Consider the following 15,251-nt stretch of genomic DNA (forward strand, 5'->3'; position numbering starts at 1 on the left):
TTCATTTACACCATAACAGCAGATTTGTGCTCAATCAGTACTTCCCTTCCTGCTGGCATGAACAGAGTGTATCTCTCAGATAGACTCTACTGAACATGCACTATCTGCGGCTGCTACTTAGAACATAAATGTTCTTTCCTTCATGGAAGATAAATGCTGTGCAGCAGTCTTAGACTGGTTGGGAGCTGGGTGGGGATTGAATGAGAGGGCTAGGAAGGGAGAGTGGCTGGAGGGAAGAGGGGTAGAAATGAGACCTGTTTGTAAATGGCAGACTTGAGGGAGTCTACAGCTCCACCTCGTCAGATCATCTATTGTATATGCTATCCCTTTTGAAATAGTTGCATTTGAGGTCAAACCTTCCTCCCTTTACTGAAGTGAAGTGGTGCTGTTATCAAGATTTTATGGGATAAGGAAGGGAATGAAGAAATTGTCTGGATCCCTCTTAGGATAGGAGCAATTGCTGGGTAGGGAGGGAATCAACCCCTCTGTTTTGAGTGGTTTGAAGTCACACACCCCACACCAACTTTTACAGAATTCTAATAATCCTTGGTATTGACGTACACAGTTAATCCAGCCTGTTTGAACTGTCAGTAGATTGTAGCATTCACATCTCCAAAGACATTGCAGCTGCTCTCTTGGCTCAAATACTGTTCTTTTAATCTATGGAAGGAAAAGAGTAATTAGTAAAACATTAATATGAGTTAGCAAATGGATTTCTCTTTTCCGTTTCTGATGTGGTGGTAGAAATGTAGCTAGTGGTTTAAAAAACAAAACAAGTCTTTAAGAGTGTGAGTTTTGTACAGTATGAACATGACCTGCAAGGTTCCCAAATAGTTCAGATTTTAGACAACAGAAAGAACTGTGTATTTATAAAAGGAAGTTCATTAAAATGAATGAGTTTCTAGTACTAAGTGAACAATTCTATATATTTAATCTGACTTGCAATATACGTATAGGCAATAGAACTCCAGTAGAATATCAGAAAGATGGCATAACCTATCTGGCACATAAGAAGAGTACTAAAACACGTTGTCTAAATTTCCCTTTTGGGTAGGAGATTTTAACTTACACAAGATCGAGTGATTAGACATTTTGCTTATCACAGAAGGAATGTAGGAAGAGAGGGTTTCAGCACTACAGGAAAGAGATGAAAAGATGAGAGGATGTTTAGAGTTCCCATCTTAATTTTTACTTTTATCTGTTGAGGGGTCAAAAAATCAGGTTTCTAGGGTCATTTTTGTGTATTCTCTTTTCCGTCCTAAAACAAAGTTCTTACTGCAGAACAAATGTAGGGTTTTAAAAAATTTTTATCTTTAAAATATGATTGTCTGTCTGGTTGGTTGAGAAGCACTTGCTTGGTGAACTGATCTGGACATGGGAGGCAACACTGGAAAGCTCATGATCTGTAGCTGTCAAGTGTGGCTTTGGGGTTTTAATTCAGCCAACTGATGTCCGTTAGGACTGGCAGATCATGGAAACTTCTTATCAGGAGGGTGGTTTTTTTCACATAAATCTCCTGAACATGTGAGTTCCAGGCAAAGCTACAACTGTAGTTTCCTCTTGATTATGTTATTCCATCAAAGAAGTAATTTGATTTTTCTCACAATTAGTATGAGCTGAAACTAACACTCTTAAATCAATGCTGAGTACTTGGAAAGGCACAAAGGCACTCAAACACCATAACAGCCTGGAAACTGCAATGTAGAAACATGACTTGACATACAGAAACACCACGATTAGGCCAGGATTTGATTTATGTGCTGTCACATGACAGGCCTTTTGCTAGTAAAATGTATTCGTAATAAAGTATTGGGTTCATTGAGTTGCATTCTTCACAGTGGCCTTATCAAAGCTGTTTTAGGTGTACAAATGGCCTCTTGTCACTTCTTTTACAGGCTCATGATGAGATCTGCCCTAAATTTCCACTGAGTTGTGAGGGCTGTGGGAAAAAGAAGATTCCAAGAGAGAAGGTATTTGAACATTCTTGTTTCATAGCACACGCTGCATGTGGTTTGAGTTCTGACAGAATGTGACTTGAATTCTGTGAGCATAGAAGAGGGACCCTTGAGCTAGCTCATGAGAGTGTTCAGTCTGTATTGAGGAGTGAAGGAAAACAATTGAACACATTTAATTTTGAGAGGCAGCTGCCATTCACACCCAGTTACAATGTTCCATAAGGCTCTTAGCACTGGTGTTATCTCAATTTGTGATGCACTATAATTACTTGATGTTTTTTCATGAGTAGTGAGTAACTCCACCTAAATCAGACTCTGATTAATGCTGTATTTGGGTGCTAACCACAATGACCAGAGAGACTCTTTCATCCTTGCATAGTGGGTAACTTATCCTAGGTAAACATCTTTTATTGGACCAACTTCTGTTGGAGAGAGAGACAAGCTTTCAAGCTTACACAGAGTTCAGAACTTGTCTCTCTCACCAAGAGAAGTTGGCCTGATAAAAGATATTAGCTCACCCATCTTGTCTCTCTAATATCCTAGGACCAACATGGCCACAACAACACGTATCCTAGACGATAGAGTTACGTTAACTGCTGTAGTTAGTAGGGAAGGAACACCGCTATTCCACTAAATGAAAGACCTACAACCCTTCAGACCTAGCATTGGACTCCACAGCGATTGCCCAAGGAGTGACTCTTGGGACAAGTGATGAGGCACTGAAGTTCTAAAACCTTGATTGTGAGTCACCTTGGAAAAGTGAACCCCTCGGTCACTCTCCCATCTAATAACTGAAAGCTGCCTTGAGGCAGCTGAAATGGATGGGCTTCCCACTGGGAACAGGAGAGAGTCTGAAAAGTTGGGTAAAGAAGGTTTCAAAGTGGACAGTAGTAGAGGCCTCAACACCTATAGCAGGGGAGGGCAAACTTTTTGGCCCAAGGGCCACATTGGGGTTGCAAAATGGTATGGAGGGCCGGGTAGGGAAGGCTGTACCTCCGCAAACACCCTGGCCCTTGTCCCCTATCTACTGCCTCCCAGTTCCTGCCCCCTGACTGCCCCCCTCAGAACCCTGACCCATCCAACCCCCCCCACTCCTTGTCCCCTGACCAGCCCCCTCCCCCCCCCGGAACCCCCTGCCCCTAACCGCCCCACCCCCTATTCAACCCCCCCTGTCCCCTGACTGCCCTAACCCCTATCCACACCCCTGACCCATCCAACCCCCCCTTGTCCCCTGACCGCCCCCTCCCAGGACCCCCATCCCTAACTGCCCCCCCAAGACTCCACCCCCTATCCAACCCCCCCGCTCCCTGTCCCGCCCCCCTCTGGGACCCCCTGACCTTCCGGGACCTCACCCCCTATCCAACCCCTCCCCCCTTCTCCTGACTGCCATCCCCCGAACCTCCGTCCCATCCAACTGCCCCCTGACTACCCCCCGAGACCTCCTGCCCCTTATCCAACTCCGTCTTCCCCTGCCCCCTTACCGTGCCTCTCAGAGCGGCAGGACAGGCTTATTGGAAAGCCTGGGAGGTGGGCGGGTGCAAGCCACGCTGTCCTTGTGGCTGCGAGGGAGGGGGGACTGCGGGGGAGTGGCCGGGGTCTAGCCACCCCGGCTGGGAGCTCAGGGGCCAGGCAGGACAGTCCCACAGGCCAGATGTGGCCTGTGGGCTGTAGTTTGCCCACCTCTGTCCTATAGCCCTGGCATTGTGATCATTGGACGCCAATCTGCCTGAGTCTGAAATCTGAAGCCATTACAGCTGACCCAGACTTGTACGAATACGGAGTGGGACTTTCAGTTGTTTAAAGTTTTAACTTCATCTCTCTTTCCTTTCTCTCCAAATTTTTTGTTGCTCCACAGTAGACATTGTCCCAGCGTAACCACGCTGCTGCGTGTAACTCAGAGAATAACTTGAATCACGAAGGGTTTATCTACCTGGTACGTTAGTCTGCACTAGAGGGGTGTAAATTCTAGTGCGCACTAGCATGTTGCACACTAACTGGTCCACGTTGTCCCTGCTGTTGCACACTAAAAGTTCCCCCCGAGGTCATAGTGTAATACCTAGGGAACTTTTAGTGTGCACCAGTAGGGTCCATACAGCCAGTTAGTGCACAATGCACCAGTGTGGACAAGCCCCCTAAGTAAGTGAGTCACCTGGGTGTGGGAGTATTTGTCAAATTCATCAAACGCCTTTTCATTTCCACATAGTGAAGCATGTGGCTGTGAATTGTCATCCGGTAAAGGTCCAGCATATCTAACTGGTAGAAGGAAGGTTTAAAAACAGGATGATGTGTGTCAGTGCTGTTCGGGCTCCCATGTGCGCTATGATTAGCACTAACAACTCCATGCTCCAGTGTAGCTGTTCGTGCTTCTCTCCAAAGGGTGTGCATGGTCCTGCAGGGCAGCTACCAAAAAGCCATTGCCGTGCTGAGAAGCAGCAGATTTTGCTGTGTTTGAGGTACAGTGTTTCCTGTCTCCACTGGTTCTGTGGATGAGGGGAAAGCAGTGGACGTGTTGTTCCTTGACTTTAGCAAAGCTTTCGACACGGTCTCCCACAGTATTCTTGCCAGCAAGTTAAGGAAGTATGGGCTGGATGAATGGACGATAAGGTGGATAGAAAGCTGGCTAGACTGTCGGGCTCAACGGGTAGTGATCAATGGCTCCATGTCTAGTTGGCAGCCGGTATCAAGTGGAGTGACCCAAGGGTCGGTCCTGGGGCCGGTTTTGTTCAATATCTTCATAAATGATCTGGAGGATGGTGTGGATTGCACTCTCAGCAAGTTTGCGGATGATACTAAACTGGGAGGAGAGGTAGATACGCTGGAGAGTAGGGATAGCATACAGAGGGACCTAGACAAATTGGAGGATTGGGCCAAAAGAAATCTGAGGAGGTTCAACAAGGACAAGTGCAGAGTCCTGCACTTAGGACAGAAGAATCCAATGCACCGCTACAGACTAGGGACCAAATGGCTCAGCAGCACTTCTGCAGAAAAGGACCTAGGGGTTACAGTGGACAAGAAGTTGGATATGAGTCAACAGTGTGCCCTTGTTGCCAAGAAGGCCAATGGCATTTTGGGATGTGTGAGTAGGGGCATTGCCAGCAGATCGAGGGACGTGATTGTTCCCCTCTATTCAACACTGGTGAGGCCTCATCTGGAGTACTGTGTCCAGTTTTGGGCCCCACACTACAAGAAGGATGTGGAAAAATTGGGACGAGTCCAGCGGAGGGCAACAAAAATAATTAGGGGACTGGAACACATGACTTCTGAGGAGAGGCTGAGGGAACTGGGGATGTTTAGTCTACGGAAAAGAAGAATGGGGGGGGGGGGGGATTTGATAGCTGCTTTCAACTACCTGAAAGGGAGTTCTAAAGAGGATGGCTCTAGACTGTTCTCAGTGGTAGCAGATGACAGAACAAGGAGTAATGGTCTCAAGTTGCAGTGGGGGAGGTTTAGGTTGGATATTAGGAAAAACTTTTTCACTAGGAGGGTGGTGAAACACTGGAATGCGTTACCTAGGGAGGTGGTGGAATCTCCTTCCTTAGAAGTTTTTAAGGTCAGGCTTGACAAAGCCCTGGCTGGGATGATTTAATTGGGGGTTGGTCCTGCTTTGAGGAGGGGGTTGGACTAGATGACCTCCTGAGGTTCCTTCCAAGCCTGATATTCTATGATTCTATGAAAGGATTAGTGGACCCTGAAAGAGGGCACCTGCTTGTGGCAAAGTGTTTGCAGTAGGGATTCAAACAAGAAATAACATGAGACCTAGTTCTTAGGTCTTCTATGCTTAGCTGGAAATAAGAGCCATCATTGTATAAAGTCATGGATTTGATACAGTGCATCATCTCCAACAGCCCGCAGGCACAGTTACACCAAAGGAGTGAACTGGAAAATATGCGGGGGAGAGGGGAAGCTTTGGGACTCCCGTGGCTTCATGCAGTGCTTGCAAGAAGCAGCAGGACTGCTAAGGGTGGAATGTCACTCTTACTCTTGAAACCTTCTTGCATTTGTTGGCTTGTCTTTTTTATTTGCTCAATTACGTGATTGTGAAACCTGCACAAAGTTGGATGAATGTCCATCTGTCCAAAATGGCTGTTCCACCCCTGACAAAGTTTATGGGCTTGCCATATGGCATCACTTTGAAAGAGTGTGTCATTGGTCACACTAATCCCCATTGATCTGGCACATTTTGTATGTGCTCCTGGGAAGCCTTTTTTTTTTTTTTTTTTAAAGGAGCTTCATTTTCAGTTGCAAAGGAATGTTTGAGTTATGATGAGAGCTGCAATGAGGCCCCCACCTTTAGTAGGTGGCATCTTGTTTTAACTGGCCACTTCAAAGTAATCCCAGAGCTTCCTGTACAGCTTTGTTTGGCCAGATTCTAGGCTGCCATGTTTGTCTGTTCCCTTGGACAGTCACTGAAGACAGATCTCATTATGCAGGCGATGGTCAATTGTATCTTCACTAAGGAGCAAATGCAGAAGTGGCAAGTGGGATTATCCCTGCTCCCCCTGGGCCCTGCCAATCCCTGCATTGTGTCCTGTGCTGTTGGGGCACCTAAAGAGGAAGTGCCCGATCAATACCATTGGGTGAATCAACTCTCTGGCCCTTAAGCACTGTTGGATCAGCTTCATGGAACACAACTGTGTCATGATCAGTAAAGAAGGGTCAGTTATCCTCTAGTTCATCTTCACCTTTCTGTCTTGTCTTGGGTGTAGGGCGTGGAGTTTCTTGGGGTGTGTAAAATGGAAGAATTAGGCTTATATTTGTCATGTTGTTTTTCCCTTTTCTGTAGTTTCAGGACCATGTGAAGACTTGTGGCAAATGTAAAGTGCCTTGCAGATTTCACGTTGTCGGCTGCACTGAGATGGTAAGGCCAGTTTCTTAATATTTGTCTAGGGCCTTGTCTTCACTGCAGTGTTAGCTTTTGGTATAACTTGAGTGTTGCCCCAGCTCATCTTGCATCCACACACACAGAGCTCTAGATGGAGTGAAGTGAAATGTAGCTGGCCTATGGTGGGGGTGGGGGGTTGAAATTTGAGTGCTGCTGATGCTCTAGCTAAGCAGTGGGAACGCAACTTATGTCTAAGATTTTCTGTCCAGTATCCAGAGCTGGATGTATCTAGAGAATTAATTGATTTGAAGTGATTGTTTCCTCAGTGCAGAAAAATTCCTCATAGCAGAATGCTAATATTCAGAGAAAGCAGGCGCTCCTGTTCCCTGGGAGCGTGGTTCAGGGATCTTCTTATAGACTGTTTTGTGGGGAAGTGTGTCCAGGCTTCTGAGCTTGGCCAATGAAGGCTAATAGTCACTCTTGTTTCTGGAGCCGGGTGTTGTGGGGAATGGAAGAGAAGCCGTTCAGTAAGCTCTCCCGGGCGGTGAATAGCAAACTCCCTGTGCTTAAAGTCAGACTGCCGCTCCTGGATACCAAACCACGGTGATAATCTACCTTTAAAGACTGTGAGGCTCTGCCCAATGAGGCTTATCTCCCTGGGAATAGGACACATTTTTCATTCTGGGCCCTAACCTGCAAGCAGTTTGCACACGACCCTCCTGTTGACCCTACACAATTGCAAATAATTTCAGCCTGTCTGTAACTCACTAGATCCAAGACCAGGCAGCCCAGCAGCCTTTAGGAGCTGAAAGTACAAATCAGCCTGAGTGCAATAAAGAAACCTTCCTGGATCAGAACCAGGATTGGTTTATTAGATCCTTTTGGTGTTGGAGCCAGAACCCAGAGGAATGCTTTTGGCATCTGCCTGCAGCAATTTAGCTGAGTGGTACTTTCAGCTATGCAGTAGCATGCCATAGCACACTGCTGCAGGCAAGTGCCAAAGGAGGTTGGTAATGCCTGAGGAGTAAGCCATGCTCGGGTGCGTGTGTGTGGGAGGGATGGGGCAGTCTTTCGTAGTGTGGACTCTTCAGACAGTGAGAATTTGGAGAGTAGTAAACACCTCCATTCAGAACATGCCAAAGAGTAGGTCTTAGACGGTTTTCATGTAATTCCTGAGTAGCTGGGAGGATGGTGTTATTACAGATGTGATTTTATAAATAAATGACTCCTGATTCTGTGTGATGGCTGAGCTTATGGGTAAAGCACAGGACAGGGTATCAGCCGACATGGGTTCTCACTTTGGCAAATCACTTTCTCTCTTTGCAGTTTGGGGATAATAATAGTAATACATCCCGTCCCAGAGGTTTCGAGAGGGTTCATTCACTACTGTTTGTAAAGTGCTTCTGAGGGATCCTTGGACTGAAGGTGCTATAGAAGGGGGGCAAAGCTTTATCATATCTACAGTGGGGCGAATGTTCAACATCTGTCATTGTGTAAGATTAGAATTTTCCTTTAAAAAAAAAAAACCTGCTTGCTGTTGAACAACAAGTTTGTAACTGTGTCTTTCGTTGCATTACCCTTTGCTTATGTTAGTTACAGTTGTAAATCGGAGGGGATGAATCGGTCCTGTGGATCTCGTGCCATAGTGGGAAGCTAACTTGCTGCAAATGGGAATGAGTATTTCTTTTTCTGCAGGTGGAAAATGAAATGCTGCTGGAGCACGAAAGCAAATGTGTGGGGGAGCATCTGTATATGTTGCTGGGCTTTGTGCTCCGCCTCAAGGCTGAGTCTGGAGACTTAAAGCACCACCCAACCCGTGGGTCAATGCAGGACAACTCCATGCTCTTAACAACCAATTCGCTGTGCTCTGAATCAGAGCTCTCTGAGTCCTTGGAGCTGCAGGGGAGGTGCGAGGCCCTAGAGAGGAAGACGATCACATTTGAAAATATTGTGTGTGTGCTGAATCGGGAAGTGGAAAGGGTGTCTCTGACAGTGGAGGCGTATAGTCGGCAACATCGGCTGGATCAGGAGAAAATTGAAATGCTCAGTAACAAGGTCTGTAACCTCTGGCTTTGGGCTTCTGATTCTTTGTGTTCTATGAACATCTTTCAAATCAATTGTCCCAGTAATTAAAGTTTTTAGCTTTAGTGCAAGTGTAATGTGTGCAGGGGTCTGTGATATGACCTCACAGCTATCAGGAGCCAAGCTATGAGTATATTTGAGATGTTCTGAGAAAAAGCTCTCTGGACACGTACTCCTGTGAGGTATACAGAGGAGGCAGCATTTCAGCTTTCTGGATGTTGAAAGATCCCTCCTGTATTTGTAATGACCCCTGAGCCTGGTCAGCTCCTCACCCTTATAGTGGGAGAACCTCAGTTTCTGCAGTCTTACCTGCATCCTCAGCTTGTCTACTCTAGAAAAGTTTTCTGCTTGAAACGTTCCAGCGTAGTTAAAGCAGCAAACCTCCCCCTGCCCCACACTAGTGTGGAAGCAGTTATACTGTCAAAGCTTATTCTGCTTTGGGAACCAAAATAAGCTAATAAGGCATCTTTATACTGGTGTACATGTGTCCACACTAGAAGTTATACTGGTATAACTATATTGGTAAAAATTCACATCTCCAACTGACATAGTTACACAAGTATAACTTTTTGAGTGTAGACTAAGTCTTAGACTTTTTCAGGGTGTCCATCACCCTAGTATCTAGATCAGTGGTTCCCAAACTGGGGTTCGCAGAACATTACGGGTGGTTCACCAGAAAAATTTCACTCATGGCGGCCAGAGGACCCCGGGCATTGGAGGCAGCAGGTGGGACCCAGTTGCAGGGCAGACAGCCTGAGCCCCAGGGAGAGCGGCGCAAGGCAGTTGGGGCTGGCAGCCTGAGCCCTGCCCCCGTGAGCGGGGGAGCCGGCAGCCCAAACCCCAGCGCTCTGCGCGGGGCTGCCAGCCTAAGCCCCAGGGAGAGTGGGGCCAGGCAGTTTGGGCTGGCAGCCTGAGCCCTGCCCCTGTCAGCCGGGGAGCCGGCCGCCCGAACCCCAGCACTGCGCTTGGGGCTGCAGCCCGAGCCCTAGGAAGAGCGGGGCCAGGCAGTTGGGGCTGACAGCCTGAGCCCTGGTGGTCAGCAGGACCTGCTACCTGAGCTCAGTGGAGCTCAGTTGACCAGGGCGGTCAACGGGGTCCAGCAGCAGGAGCCCCACGGAGTGCGGAGGAAATTTAAATTTAAATCCCTGGAAATATTCATTTTTAGGAGGGGGTTCACGAGATTTCACAATTTAGTGAAAGGGGTTCGCGGGCTGTTAAAGTGTAGGAACCACTGATCTAGATGCCATTTCAAAACTGCATACACATTAGAGCAGGAAAAGACCTGTTACGTAGGTCATCCTCCTACCAGTACAAAACTGATCCCTTACAGTATGCTCTGCAATCTTTGTCTGGCTCTAGGCCGTCTCATCCTTCATTGACCGGATTCTGCCATCACAGCTAGAAAGTGCCCTGCTCTGGCAGTGAAGAGAGGTGTTGGTTAACTGTTTGCTCAAGAGCAGCAGGGCAATCTCAAATTATTTTTAGTGAGTTCACCAATAGTGGTGGATTTCTTCCCTCTCCTGGCCACCATCACATCTGGAGAACATTCCCCCCCAAAGATCAGGCCTGAATGAGGTTCACAGGATCCCTTGACTTTCCTGGGTCCCTTACCAACTTATATTTCTAAACAAGGTGCACTGTGTATTCCACTGATCAGGTCCGGCAGCTGGAAAGGAGCACTGGACTGAAAGATCTGGCCATGGCTGACATGGAGCAAAAGATCCGTGACATGGAAGCTTCCACCTATGATGGCGTTTTCATCTGGAAGATTTCAGACTTTGCCAGAAAACGTCAGGAGGCGATAGCTGGCCGCTGTCCTGCCATCTTCTCTCCAGGTTGTTACCTAGACATTAGCAAAATACTGTGAGGCTTTCCATGCTCCAGCTGTGCCCAGTCATTTGAGTAGTGTTGAAAGGGGCATGTGGCATGCAGAGATTGTTCCTCCCAAGTTCTTTCCCTCACCCCCCAAGAATGCATTAGAGACTGATTTGTTACAGTGAGATAAGTGAAATTGCATTGCTATAAGATATCCCTTTTTCCTTGCACACAGAAGACTTTTCTTTCCCATCAGGAAATGTAGCCCTCTTAGGCCTGGAAATAGTCCGGCAATAATAGCCCTTTTTACACAGCACAACCAAAATTAGGGCCATCAGGGAGCTGGTAAGCAAGGGAAGGAATCGAGGTACCTAGAGCATAACATGACAATATACAGTGTGTCCAAAGACTAAACTGTGTTACTGCACAGGGATCGAGAAATATGCATATCTCCAGCGAGGCTTGCGCAGCTGCCTGCTCTTCAGATAGTCAGCATGCTCACCCCAGCCATGCAGCATTCCAGGTCTTCTAAAGAGAGTCTGCAGATCACTACCCGTGTTGGTCTTGCCTGAGCTGTGAACTTGCTAAAGCAGCAGCATCCCAGCACTCCCGACCCCATCTCTTTGGAGGGGCTCAGTACTAAATGAGCCCCGGCGTTCCTAGTGCCCTAGCGAGGGTTATGGAATCTGTGTCTGTGCCGACAGGAACAGCTCTATTTCTAAAGCAGCAGGACGATTCCTTTTTAAAGCAGCCAGTCCTTGGAATTGCACATAAGCCAGAGACAGACTAGTTTAAACAGACAATCTAAAGAACTGTTTTACATCACCAGTTGTGGTTATTTTTATATTGTATGGGGACTTTTTTATTCTCTATCAAAAACATTTTTGCCCCTTGGAAAATCCCTTTTCTCCAGTTTTTCAGTGGAACTGAAGCTTTCCCATAACTGTGTTTGATCTAGTAAGGCTTCCTCTTAAAAACAGTGATCAGCCTTGAAACCCCCTAGACTCCACGTTCTAGCAGGGTCAACTCTGCCCTTTGTATTTCCGAAGCAGACACACTGAGTTCCATGCCATTTGGTGTGCGCCTTTGAGATGAGACCTTAACATCTTACATTCTGTCTGCTCTCTGGGCACTAAACTCATACAGCCCTGGAGGGGTCTGACCCAGTTTCCTTGGCCTAAATGTCTCCTCTCTCACCCCCACTTCCCTTCTTGTGTAACATGCTATATGCTGGCTGATGCCTGTACTCTTCCCCAGAAGTAGCTGCATTTTAGTAGGAAACACTTTGGAGGGAGATGCTGTATAAGATATTTCAGAGTAACAGCTGTGTTAGTCTGTATTCGCAAAAAGAAAAGGAGTACTTGTGGCATCTTAGAGACTTCACTTCATCGGATGCATACTGTGGAAAACACAGAAGATGTTCTTATACATACAACCCATGAAAAAATGGGTGTTTACCACTACAAAAGGTTTTCTCTCCCCCCACACTTTAGATAAGCTGTTACCAGCAAGAGAGTGCGGTGGGGGGAGAGAAAACCTTTTGTAGTGGTAAACACCCATTTTTTCATGGTTTGTATGTATAAGAACATCTTCTGTGTTTTCCACAGTATGCACCCGATGAAGTGAGCTGTAGCTCACAAAAGCTTATGCTCAAATAAATTGGTTAGTCTCTAAGGTGCCACAAGTACTCCTTTTCTTTTTATATAAGATATTAATTCGTACATCCTGTGTCACATCTTTATTAATGAGCCAGGATCACTGATGATCTCACAGCTGTGGGAACAGTGTTTTTTTTAAAATTGCTGCAACAAAGGGAGCATAGACATTTGTGGATCCTGTTACAAACAGGGTTTGGGTTTCTTTTTGTTCAAGCCCCAAGGCCCACAGAAAAGCAATGTGTTGTGCTTGGTTTGAAAGGGACTGGAAATGAAAGAGAGAGAGAGGTTTTTTCATGGAAAAACACTTGAGAAGAGAATGTTTATGGGGAAGGAAAAACTTACCTGCCAGGCCCTGAGTTCAAAGGTTTGTGTTTCCTGCATGTTACTTAGACCCACCACCAGGCAGGAAGCTGCAGTCCTGATGTTGCTTTAGCAATGCAGAAATGAGGCAGAGAAACAGAGGTTAGGATTGGTTAAAAATTGCCTTGTAGGTGCGTAGTTTTCCTTACTGAGCTAAATGGACACTTGGTGCAGATTTCTAGCATACATATCTCCGGTACTTTGCTGGTTGGTCTGTCTTCACCTGAGCTTGCCTCGTACTTTGCTCAGCTGTCCTTCCCCTTCTTCCCTCAGTTTGTTTTTGAATTATGAACATCTCAGTAATGCGTGGAGGCCCCAGCTGAGCTCAGGCCCCATTGTGCCGAGTACTGCACAATAGCTCCATAGTGGAAGTGACCGGCTCTGTCCCCAGGAGCTTACAGTCTGCACCGACAGACGGAGCAGTGGGGAACAGAGATGAAGTGACTTGTCAGTGCCAGAGCCAACAGTAGCAGCCAGCTCTCCTAAGTCCCAGCTCGGTGTCTGACCCACTGGACCACACTGCCCCTGTGCATCCCGTCATAACAGTGCACCCAGTCCCTTAGAGATGGGCCTGATCGTATTACCCTCCATGTGCACACAAGCTACCCATTCCCCTCACATTCTGCCAGCGTTAGCACGCTGGTGTATCCACACTGGTGCATCGTTATGAACGGGCTGTTCCCTGCATGACTCCTTCAAAGGCACACTGTGCAATATAGCCGCAGCTACGCGCAGTGTGCTGTCCCCTTCCTTGTGGAAAAGGAGATGCATAGCTTAAAGAAAGAGGGAACAAAAGGCGGTGGCTGAATGTAAAACTACACCTTTGCACTGTTTTAAAGTAACTTGAGTGTTCCTGGCACGGTGGGGCTCAGTATCTGAGCCCCAGACTCCAGGTCAATGGTAGTTAGTTCACAAGTAGAAAGATGCCTGAGCGAGTGTTCTGTCTGCCAGCCTGAGATCTCAAACACAGTTTGGGTTCTTTCCTGCTTGTACACTCATTGCTAGTAATGAAGGGGAGTAGGCCAGACTAGGCCCTCAGTGACACTTGTTCAGCCTTGTTCCCTTTAATGGGGTTGCACAGGTGTGACTGGCCCTGTCACTGGAACATAGGCAGCAGTGGGATTGTTTCCTAAGCAGGTATAGGCTCCAGCTCCATCTGTCAGAGTGGAGTTGTCTCTGCAGGGCAGCAGAAGAGTGGAGGGAAATCCTTTAAAGGTCAGCAAACTCCTTGTTCTTGCCTTGTAACAGTGGACGCATGTTAGTTGGGCCTAGTGCCTCATGTACTGGGGCCCCAGAGTCGTGTGTGCTTTTAAATACATGTGCCATCATTTATTAACCCCCTTTATCTGCACCCAGTGGAGCTGCTCCTGTGGGACCCCAGCTCAGGGAGCCTGCTCCTACTTACGCTTCAAAAGCCAAAGTCAATAGACAGTTGAAACTGTTTGGGAACCATCTGGGCTCCCCTGCTGCCCTAACCCTTGTTCTGCACCCCTGTTTATTCTCAATGTTTTGCATCACTTAGCTTTCTACACAAGCAAATATGGCTATAGGATGTGCCTGCGTGTGTACCTAAACGGGGACGGCACTGGACGTGGGACCCACTTGTCTCTGTTCTTTGTGGTGATGAAAGGACCCAACGATGCACTTCTGCGATGGCCCTTCAATCAGAAGGTAGGTGCTGGGAGTGAGTGCAGAACCAGTCCTGGTGCCTGAAAGGCCTGCCAGGCCTCTTGATGTATTTCCCTTGGCTTTAGCCCCACTCAGCCCCTCAGATGCCTGCTCTCCTAGACACCAGAGAGCTGGCACTCCAGCAAGCAGAGGCAGAGAATGCAATCGTTGACACTAGGCCAGAGGTTCTCAAACTTTATTGCACCACAACCCCCTTCTGACAACAAAAATTACTATATGACCCCAGGAGGGGAGACCCAAGCCCTGCCACCCTGAGGGGTGGGAGGTGGGGCTGTAACCTGAGGCCCACTGTCCAGGGCTGAAGCCCTCGGGCTTCGGCTTTGACCTGAGGTGGTGGGGCTCAGGCTTCAGTTTCCACCCCAGAACCCAGCAAGTCTAAGCCAGCCCTGGCGACCCCATTAAAATGGGGTCCCGACCCACAGTTTGAGGATTACTGCATTTGGGGGAGCTCTTCAATGCAGGCTCCTGTCATGATGAAAGCCCAGAATACTACAAGAGAGGCCCAGAGGAGAGGGGAAGGGGAAGAGGGACAAAGATACAGTCAGGAGTGGGATGTGTTTGGAGAATGAGCAGAACTTTCATAGTAACCATGTTCTGTGTTCTCCGATGTTTAGGGACCCTGAATTGTGCTCCCTTAATCTGAACTGTCATCTTTATTTTCTAAATTAAATTTCTAAACCTTGGCAGTTGTGAAGAAAACTTTAAAAATAAGAACCAGGTATAAACTGATGCGGTGCTTGAAACGACCCATTGGAGCAGTGTGATGTGCCTTGCTTATCTCAAAGGGACATGCATGCGATGGGGCAGGATCAAATTGAATATCAAAATCTGCAGCTGCTGGCTACCCGGGCTGCTGCGCGGACTTCATTT

General features: G+C 47.4%; 1 protein-coding gene across 3 annotated transcripts in view; it reads left to right on the top strand.

The window, feature by feature from the left end:
- The window catches only part of TRAF2 (TNF receptor associated factor 2), a 42,830-nt gene that overhangs the window by 26,556 nt on the left and 1,023 nt on the right, over positions 1–15,251 (top strand). For all 3 annotated transcript variants that reach the window (XM_048822859.2, XM_048822858.2, XM_048822861.2), the window contains 5 exons: positions 1,896–1,970; positions 6,739–6,813; positions 8,473–8,832; positions 10,517–10,694; positions 14,215–14,363. In XM_048822859.2, the coding sequence (XP_048678816.1) occupies positions 1,896–1,970; positions 6,739–6,813; positions 8,473–8,832; positions 10,517–10,694; positions 14,215–14,363 (837 nt within the window). The remainder of the gene's footprint in view (positions 1–1,895; positions 1,971–6,738; positions 6,814–8,472; positions 8,833–10,516; positions 10,695–14,214; positions 14,364–15,251) is intronic.

This window comes from Caretta caretta, chromosome 16, assembly GCF_965140235.1.
Source record: "Caretta caretta isolate rCarCar2 chromosome 16, rCarCar1.hap1, whole genome shotgun sequence".
Lineage (NCBI taxonomy): Eukaryota > Metazoa > Chordata > Testudines > Cheloniidae > Caretta > Caretta caretta.